Source organism: Salvelinus fontinalis, chromosome 24, assembly GCF_029448725.1.
Source record: "Salvelinus fontinalis isolate EN_2023a chromosome 24, ASM2944872v1, whole genome shotgun sequence".
Lineage (NCBI taxonomy): Eukaryota > Metazoa > Chordata > Actinopteri > Salmoniformes > Salmonidae > Salvelinus > Salvelinus fontinalis.
The window spans coordinates 6,284,124-6,294,537 of NC_074688.1; the positions used below are offsets into that span (position 1 = coordinate 6,284,124).

The 10,414-nt window shown below is 42.0% G+C and overlaps 1 protein-coding gene across 1 annotated transcript; it reads right to left on the reverse strand.

Moving 5' to 3' along the window:
- Positions 1-2,192: 2,192 nt before the first annotated feature.
- On the reverse strand, positions 2,193-10,209 carry LOC129822627 (galaxin-like). Its single transcript, XM_055880991.1, has 8 exons — positions 10,081-10,209; positions 9,946-9,977; positions 9,088-9,215; positions 8,256-8,356; positions 4,195-4,424; positions 3,158-3,480; positions 2,717-2,773; positions 2,193-2,523 (listed from the first exon to the last, which is right to left on the reverse strand). The coding sequence occupies exons 1-8, from the start codon at positions 10,207-10,209 to the stop codon at positions 2,237-2,239; spliced, it is 1,287 nt and encodes a 428-aa protein (XP_055736966.1). The 3' UTR covers positions 2,193-2,236.
- Between the last annotated feature and the right edge of the window lie 205 nt (positions 10,210-10,414).

Below are 10,414 nucleotides of genomic sequence, written 5' to 3' on the forward strand. Positions count from 1 at the left end.
TACATGCTTAGAAAAAAAGGTGCTATCTAGAACCAATAAGGGTTATTCGGCTGTACCCATACAAGCACCCTTTTTGGTTCCAGGTAGAACCCTTTTGGGTTCCATGTAGAACCTTTTCCACTGAGGGTTCTCCTATCGGGACAGGCGAAGAAGCCTTTTTTCTAAGAGTGTTGAGTAAGTAGAGTCTTCAACAGCATCAGAGGTCTGTATGTTTACTCCCTGACTCTCCAGCCTGCTGTCAGTGAACTTACTTCTTTATTAACACAGCTTCTCTGTGTAAATAATAATCACTTTATTTATAACCTGGCGAGGGTTTATAACCCTCGCCAGCTCAAATTAGCCTCTTATCCCTGAATTTATTCAAGGGATAGTGGCCCTATGCTTTCCCCCTACACACAGTAGTGATAGGATACAGTATTTTCATTCGTCTCTAAAATAGGATGAAATTACATTTGACATGTAAGCTTCTGCGTTTCTGTCTATGTTCTGTTTTAAACAATTTGTGTGAAACAAAAGATATGTGGTGCTCAAAACATGACATTTTCTTTGTGTAGGCCATTAGAGAGCATAGATCTGCTGTGTTAGAACTGTTTTACAATAGTGTCACGTTTGGCTTACTTTGAGACACTTCCTGTCAGAGCTTCGTACATCATACAGGAAGAGGCTGTGTGGTCCACTTTAGAACGTTGTGATTAAGTGGGAATGTGTCCAAGGACTTGGACCATGTCCCACGACAAGAGCCTGGAAGGAGGCATATGAAAGATGCAATTTCTCGCTCACTTTCTTCTCATTTCTTGCCACGTTCTCCTCTAAATTGTTTCTGCCACAAGTTGTTTTCATTCCCATTCAATTTCGTTAATAGTTATAGTACCACTCATGTACTATTTTTTGGACCACTTCAGAATTCGGACAGTTTCAAGCAATTGTTTGGCGCCGGTGTCAACCAATTATTTTGATATACAGTCATTTCATTGTGGTTTCTGAGGCTCCACTAAAATATCCTACAGATAAGTAATTACCGTACGGAAGAGAAGAGGGAAGGTGGCTTTTTTTAACCAAACACTCTTGAGACACAATCACATCAGTTCCTTCCATTATTTTCAGCACATTTTCTGGAGCACTATATTTATGACACTCTAATGTGTTTGTAGTGTTATACAATGGTTTGCCCTGTAACTGGACAGCTTTGTTTGATGGTTGTTCATGTAGAATGGAACTGAACCAAATCTTCTGTGTCTTTCATACAGTAGTTCTGTTGTCATGCAGGTGCCTGCATGGCTGCGGCCTCCCACCCAGCCTTGTACAATAGTCACAACTAAGAGAGAGGATCAGCAAGGATCTTTGTTGACAGATGCTCCTCTGTCTTCTCTGACAAGTGTGCCTTGTAAAAAGCATACCGATTTCAGATAAAAAGCTTTTAATGTTGACTGATAATAGCTGTCCGTCCAACCTGACAGAGCTTGAGAGGATCTGCAGAGAAGAATGGGAATCGCTGCCAAAGGTGCTTCAACAAAGTACTTAGTAAAGGGTCTGAGTACTTATGTAAATGTCATATTAAAAAAACAAAAAAAAACGTTTTTGCTTTGTTATTATGGAGTATTGTGTGTAGATTGATTAGGGGGGGAAAAAATAATTGAATGAATTTTAGAATAAGGCTGTAACGTAACACAATGTGGAAAAAGTCAAGGGGTCATGGTGAAGTCACACACCTACACACAATTGCTTGGTTAGAAAATAGGCTTTATTTCCTGCCGTTTCACAATGTGGTGCAATCCCTTCACAGACAGATTCACGCCAATGATGTTAGTGTCAGATTGAACAAAGAGTTTCAGTGAGTAAATAGCTTCAGTATGGAATAGCCATTATTAAGACAATAGATTTGTATTAACATTAAAGTAACGTTTGCGATAATATTACAGAAAACCACTACCCAGACTTATCCTGAGATATGACTCATGAGAGATCATAAACATGGTCGTATTTTTGTAAGCAAATAAAAATAGCTTAAAGATATACTGACATCTTAAATGGGTCATCTGTGATAGCCACATACATTCTTTTGAGTTTTAAATGAATTATATACAAATTGACTCTTGAAGAATATAACGTATGCCTCATGAGCTTAGTTAAACTGTCCTACCTCATCAGAACCCAAAATAGACGGGGGGGGGGGGGGGGGGGGGGGGGGGGGTTTAAAGCCATTGTTTGTAAGCAATGTAATTGCCTCAAAACATGGTTAAAAGTCTAATTTTGAGCACCTGGAGAGGATGGAATGAACAGGGGAGGAATGATCGCTGAGATCAGAGATGAACCTTATGGTGTCTGAGAAAGGCATTTTCACCCAGATGTAAGTGTTGCCCGGCACCAGTTCAGGGGAGCTGCAGTGGTCGGGTAATGTGAGGTAGTGAGGGGAAGGCAGGGCGTTGACATGGCCACGTGAGGCCAGCATGTACATGGCGTTCACCATCACGATGGACCGCTCATTCATCTTCACAGACACACTCTCCACTGTCCCTAGCAGAACTGACACACACACACACACACACTTTAGATCAGTGTTGTGAAGCTACTGTAAATCAATTAGTCTAAGTGCTTTCCAAAAGAATTGAAGTGCTTCCCACAAAAGTAGATTCAAGGGCTTCCCAATGCTCTTGCTAAAGGTCAAAGTATTGATTAATGTTTCCTTTCATCTTGTGCTTCAAACTGGAGGCCTTACCTCTGCTGTGACACAGGACTTCAGTCTTCAAATCGCCCAGTGGTAGAAGCCTGGGTCCTGAGGATAATGAACAACAGTCTAATCAAATGGACAGAGACCAGGCAGGGACACATCAGAAGACACCCCCTTTATCTTATGCATGTATGCCATTTAGCGGACGCTTTTATCCAAAGCGACTTATAGTCATGCGTGCATTTTTACACGTGGATGGTCCCAGGAATCAAACCCACTACCCCAGCGTTACAACCAGGCTCTACCAACTGAGCTACAAAGGACCACATGAATATCATATAGAATCTTCATATAGAATCTTCATATCACTCACCTGCCCTGTAGGTAGATCTTTCGGAGACCTTTCAGAGATAAACTCAAACTGTGACATAAATCATGTATGGATGAAAAATGGGAATCAAGTTCAGATTGTATCCGGTTCCCACTGACCTGGAATCACGTTCTTGGTGGTGTTGTGTGGTTCAGGCCTTGGATGCAGGACCCCGGCGCAGCAAGACCACAGGGAGGCATTGGGATAGCGGTGCCCACAGCAGGTGAACCCTGGCTGGGTAGGATAGAGCAGGTCTAGCCCTGGGGCAGAGCAGCAGGTCTGGGTGGAGCCAGCCTCCATCAGAACACTCCCACAGCACTGGGCCTCCTCTGAGAGTCTGTCCTGAACCTGCAGGTTGTACAGAGTCTCTGCACAGCACTTCATCTGGTCACTGTTGTAGTCATAGGCCTTCCCTCCGCAGCAGGACTTGTTCCCCCCCCACCTGCTGTGTCTGGGCAGAGAAAAATATTTGATCTCCCTATATCAAAAGAGTCCATATCATCTCTCAGAATTTGGTTCCTTTTGTGCTGTCATGTTGGGTGAGATCAGAGCCATATGTACTGATGATTATTTATCATTGATTGGATTTTACCCATTCTATTTCGATGAATAGCTCTCAAGGAAATGGGATCTGGGGAGTTCTAGCTATAAAAATAATGAGTTTTAGCCAATTGATTACTTGAATCGACAGATTGAGCAATGAAGAGAGATGACCAGTAGCATGTATTCATGGATGCCATGGGAAGCCAATGAGACAAGATCGAAATTGTGGGGGGAAGTGGAAAGAGGGGTAAAATACCCCAAAATATATACAAAATAAATATACATATATTTCCAGTCTGTCAGGTCATGCTACATTTTTCCGTATTTCCAATAAACAGACTTCAGTCAATAATAAACACAGTTTACATGAAAAATACATTAGTAATATTCCTAAAATCCCAAACAACCATCAACCAGCTTCCCCCCATAGCCGCGGAAAGTAGGGATGCTGAGGGTGCTGTAGCACCGCTTGAAAAAATCACAATAAAAAATATATTTTTTTTAATTAAAATTAAATAAATGGTGCACATACCCTTTATTACTCTTGTATGAGCAAAGAAGAATCCTGGCTAAGTTCAACTACCTACAGTTTCCACCCTATAGAGCAACTCACTTGTGTCCGTTGCAGCAGATGTCATACTGAGGGTCGTATGTCTCCTCTCCACAGCAGTGTTTGCCTGGATCGTTGAGATGAACGCGTGAGCCACACACCATGTCACGGGATGGCCGATACAAGTGGCCACCTGGGGAGCACTGGTACCCATCCTCCACCACACGGTGCAAGGTCCGGTTACAGCACAGCACCCCTCGGTCCTCTACACCATACGGAGTTGTACCGCAGCACTAGGAGAGAGACACACACTGGTCAGCAGGGTAACAACACACACACACAACATGAATGACAGACGTGCAGACACACCGTAGCATGCACATACCCAAAATTCAAACACAATCACAAAAGAAATTCAACTTGCTATAAAAGAGAGTCTAACTTTCTTACCAGGGGATCTGTGCGCACACATCCTCTACCAACAGAGCGCCAAGCAAAAGAGGAGCTGCTCTACTCTTAAAAACCTTTTCTCAATAGGGGGTGCTGTTTTCACTTTGTAAAAATGTCGTTCCCAAATTAAACTGCCTCGTACTCAATTCTTGCTCGTACAATATGCATATTATTATTACTATTGGATAAAAAACACTCTAGTTTCTAAAACCGTTTGAATTATATCTGTGAGTAAAACAGAACTCAAGTTGGAGCAAACTTCCTATGAGGAAGTGAGAAATATGAAATCAGGCAGGCTGTTCTGGGGTCAGTTTATTAACTTGCATGTCTTCTATTGGTCGAGATGCACTGCATACGCCTTCCCCTAGATGTCAGCAAATAGTGAGAATTGGAATGGAGTTGCTAGGCAGATCTGAGGCCATATAAATGGGCTTTGTAACGGCGTTCCTCCTCCTCTTCATACGAAGAGGAGGAGTAGTGATTCGACCAAAATGCAGCGTGGTTATGTGACATAATGATTTATTAAACAAGACGAAGACGAAACAAAATACACTTGATAAACTACAAAACAAATAAACGATGTAGACAGACCTGGACACGTACTTACATATAACACGACGAACAGGAAACAGACTACATACAAACCGAACAACCGAAACAGTCCCGTGTGGCGTAACATACAGACACTGACACAGGAGACAACCACCCACAACAAACAATGTGAAAACACCTACCTTAATATGACTCTCAATCAGAGGAAATGAAAACCACCTGCCTCTAATTGAGAGCCATATCAGGTCACCCTTAAACAAACATAGAAACACATAACATAGACTACCCACCCAAACTCACACCCTGACCATCAAACACATACAAAATAACAGAAAACCGGTCAGGAACGTGACAGGCTTGGAACGTGGGGTGCAGTCTTTTCATCATTCGCCATGACGCAAGACAGACCTCAGGATGGCGTTCTGGGAAGCTCCCGTTATAGGCCTTAGATATATCCGGCTCTGATTTTATTCGATATAGGTGTTAAAGACATCATAATGTTGTTATTTTAAACCGAGTTATATCAGTTTATATCAGTATATTGCGATTTTCAGATATTTCTTAGTGCTGCGTTATAGTGAGTTGGACACGTCTTCGCCACATGGCTAATGTTTACTGCTAATTCCAAAGTTGAAGGCGACAATCTACAACTGAGCAAAGATTCCTCTGGACAAAGGACAACTTGCCCAAGATTCTGATGGGAGCTCATCAAAAAGTAAGAAGTATTTATGATGTTAATTCGTTGTTCTGTTGAAAAATGTAAAACTCCTATTCCGCCATTAATTTCGGTGCGGTCTCGCTTTAACGCACGCTGTATGTCGTAGTAACGTTATTTTAAAAAATCTAACACAGCGGTTGCATTAAGAACTAATGTATCTTTCATTTGCTGTCCAACCTGTATTTTTTTGTCAAGTTTATGAATAGTTACTGATTAGATTAGGCGCCTCTCCCAAGATTTCTCCCGACATTTTGTTGGCAGCTTGGCTACTATTCTCATTGTATAACCACGATTTGTGCCACTAAATATGCACATTTTCGAACAAACTCTATATGTATTGTGTAATATGATGTTATAGGACTGTCATCTGAAGAAGTTTGAGAAGGTTAGTGAAAAAATTAATATCTTTTGCTGGTTTATTCGTTATCGCTATTGTTGGCTTGAATCAATGCTGTTGTGTGGTTGGCTATTGTAGTAAGCTAATATAATGCTATATTGTGTTTTCGCTGTAAAACACTTAAAAAATCTGATATTGGCTGGATTCACAAGATCTTTGTCTTTCATTTGCTGTATGCTGTGTATTTTTCATAAGTGTTTTATGATGAGTATTTAGGTAATTCACGTTGGTCTCTGTAGTTATTCTAGTTGCTTTGGTGAGAGTTGTGATGGTGGCTGCAATGTAAAACTATGATTTATACCTGAAAAATGCACATTTTTCTAACAAAACATATGCTATACAATAAATATGTTATCAGACTATCATCTGATGAAGTTGTTTCTTGGTTAGTGACTATTTATATCTTTATTTGGTCGAAATTGTGATAGCTACCTATGCAGGAAAAAAAAGTTGTGTCTTTTGCTATCGTGGTTAGCTAATAGAAATACATATTGTGTCTTCCCTGTAAAACATTTTAAAATCAGAAATGATGGCTTGTCACGTTCCTGACCTATTTCTGTTAGTTTGTTATGTGTGTTAGTTGGTCAGGACGTGAGGTTGGGTGGGCATTCTATGTTTTCTGTTTCTATGTTGGTTTATGGGTTGCCTGGTATGGCTCTTAATTAGAGGCAGGTGTTTGGCGTTCCTCTAATTAAGAGTCATATTTAGGTAGGCGTTTTCACAGTGTTCGTTGTGGGTGGTTGTCTTCCGTGTCTGTGTACCACGCGGGACTGTTTTCGGTTTGTTTGTTCCTCGGTCATTTGTGTAGCCTATGTTTCCTATTCGTGCGTTCTTCTTGTTTTATGTAAGTTCGTCGTCTAGGTCTGTCTACACCGTTTGTTGTTTTTGTTAGTTTAGTCAAGTTCGTGTTTTCTTTAATAAATTATGTGTTCAAACTCCGCTGCGCCTTGGTTCCCTCAATACTCCTCCTTTTCGGTCGAAGAGGAGGAGGACCGCCGTTACATGGCTGGATTCACAAGATGTGTATCATTCATCTGGTGTCTTGGACTTGTGATTTAATGATATTTAGATGCTAGTATTTACTTGTGACGCTATGCTAGGCTATGCTAGTCAGCTTTTTTACTGATGGGGGTGCTCCCGGATCTGGGATTGTGACCAAGTAAAATTAACTGGTTGCAGGTTGGGGCTTACAGAACTAAATGTGCTGCCAAAACGGACATAGTACCGCATATAGCCCAAGTAAAGCAAACACCATAAAGAGTTATTGTTACTGGTAAATCACGGGGCAATTTTCTACCTGACACTTTTAGATCAAGCAACACTCTAGAAAAGTGGCCTTGAGTATAGAACACCCTCTTCCCACGGGGGCCCTGTCTAAACATTCTGAGTGGACTGAAATGGGTCTGTGGACAACGTATAGTGTCAGCCTTGCTTTAAATTGCCACTTTTTAGTTATTTTGACCATTTAAAAAATGTACAAATACACAAATACATCCCTGTGCTGTACAGCCTTGTCTTTATGCCTTGACAAACAACAACTCAACAAGCGTATGGAGGATTTAGCTGTTTTACTTTAATTTGACTGAGATGAGGATAACTTATTTTTATGTAGCGGAGGAGGTTCCGTGAACTAAGCCTAAGCTCTGTGGCCTAAGCTCTGTGGCCTAAGCTCTGTGGCCTAAGCTCTGTGGCCTAAGCTCTGTGGCCTAAGCTCTGTGGCCTAAGCTCTGTGGCCTAAGCTCTGTGGCCTAAGCTCTGTGGCCTAAGCTCTGTGGCCTAAGCTCTGTGGCCTAAGCTCTGTGGCCTAAGCTCTGTGGCCTAAGCTCTGTGGCCTAAGCTCTGTGGCCTAAGCTCTGTGGCCTAAGCTCTGTGGCCTAAGCTCTGTGGCCTAAGCTCTGTGGCCTAAGCTCTGTGGGCTAACTATAGGCCTAAGCTCTGTGGGCTAACTATAGGCCTAAGCTCTGTAGGCTAACTATAGGCCTAAGCTCTGTAGGCTAATGGACTTACCAGGTTTTTCCCAAGCACCCTATTGGACAGCTTCCCGGCACAGCAGATTTTACTGTCTGGATTGTAAACCTGAGAGCCACAGCTAGCACCATTGTAGAGATCTGGTTAGAGAGATGGGACGGAGGAAGGACAGGGACGGAGGAAGGACAGGATGGTGGGGCTGATCAGATCAAGACTGGTAAGTAATCTGTCTAACCTGGCAGCATTTACTCTACATACTGTAAAATCAGCATCCATACAATACAGTGCGATGACTGCTGAACAAAACTGGTCATCTGTTACAAATATGGGCTGCTCTTTCACCTACATATTTGATGCATTATGGCCTTTGTAGAGAAATGTTACAGGAAAACCCCCAAAATTTGCAGAGATTGGGCGATTCGACTGATGATATAAAACAGCTGTTTCAATGCTGTTTCCTTTCATGTGTGTTATGTGGGAAAGGGGGATACCTAGTCAGTTGCACAACTGAATGCATTCAACCGAAATGTGTCTTCCTCATTTAACCAAACCACTCTGAATCAGAGAGGTGCCTCCACGTCATTGGCGCTCGGAGAGCAGTATCTTACTGTCGTGGTAGAGCACCTAATCTTCCACGAGAACTTACACACGTGTCTCATTTAAGATTTTATCTTTCATCATAGATTTAATAACGCTTTCTGGAGTCTCATAGAATGCATTTCCAATGTCTCCATTGCGTGTGCTTCTCTGTCTGTGTGTGAATAAATAGCACAAAGATGCACACCCAGTCTGAGAAAGTGGGAAAATACTTTCCACAGTGCATAACCCCCCCCCACAGCCCCCCCACCCCCCCCACCCCCTACTGTCTTACATGGGAGTTGGCGGAGTGTTCCCTCGTGGGAGTAACTTTGACTCTGGAGAGATGTAGGGTTCACACAGCAACGTTCTGTTGTTGGGTTGAAGCAGGCACCTAGGCCGCAGGGATGTTTCCCAGACATACTGGAGGCAGATGGAAAAACAGACAGTGGGGAGGTTCTGAGACCACCTCTGCAGGAAGTGCAACTCAGAGCAAGGTAATGTACAGGAAGTCTATAAACTGGGAAAGTTCAACTATTTGTTTGTCTTTACATCTGCCTCCACAGTTTAGCAGGGAAAGACATTAATTTCAAAGGATCCATACGCACAGTGCACACCCACACACACAATTAGATGCCATACAACACATGCACATAAATACATTAACAGACCATAAACATACAGTAGATACGTATACAAATACACACATACAAGCACAGTTAAAAATATGATTTGAAAAATAAAACAATCTATCGTGTTTCTAATTATTCCACCACACTTCTACAGACCAACTTTTACAGTTAAAGTGCCCATTGGAGGTTATCTCAGTGTCACTGTGCTTGTTGGCAAACCATTCAATGCTTCGGGCCAATGCCAAAACCCACAAGGAAAATAAAGCAATATCTGACACCTGCAGATGTTCAGTAAATATTAAAGAACATTCAGAAAAACTGACATGTAAGTGGGTGTTTTTATTTGAATCATAATGACGTTGCATCATTTAAAATGGATGCCATCCCATTGTGGCTTTTAGCCATTGGACATGAAGTATATTATTTGACTGTTAATGAAATGGTTGAATTGAACATTGAATAAAGAGAGTGAAACATGAGGTTCAGTATACTGTATGGTTGAAGGCCAAAGGCAACCTTACCATTTTGGAGAAGTCTGAGCAATTCCCATGTGCTGAAAAAAAAAGAAAGAACAAAATACACACAAAGATGACAAACTATCATAATGTGAAGTTTCATTACAACCATACAAAACCAGTAGGTTTCCTTTTACTAACATTAGACCCTGGTGATGTACAGCAGCTTGCATTGAGAGGCTCTGGGGATAGTGGTTCAGAATCGAAGCAGCAGCAGTGGCTTCGCTGGTCAAACTGCTGGTCTCCACAGCACCGGTGGTGACTGGACATTTTGGTCAGGACCTTTCCTTCGACGACATTTCCACAGCAAAGCTGGTGGTCTTCATTGTAAAGCTCTGCAGAACAGGTAATAATGATTGATCAGATGTACTGTTTAAATGACTGAAGTGCTTTCAAGTGGTCAAGTGTAACAGTCTTGACATTGTGACGGGGAGTGAGCATAGAAATTGGGACAGGTGGGAAATTGGGAAACATC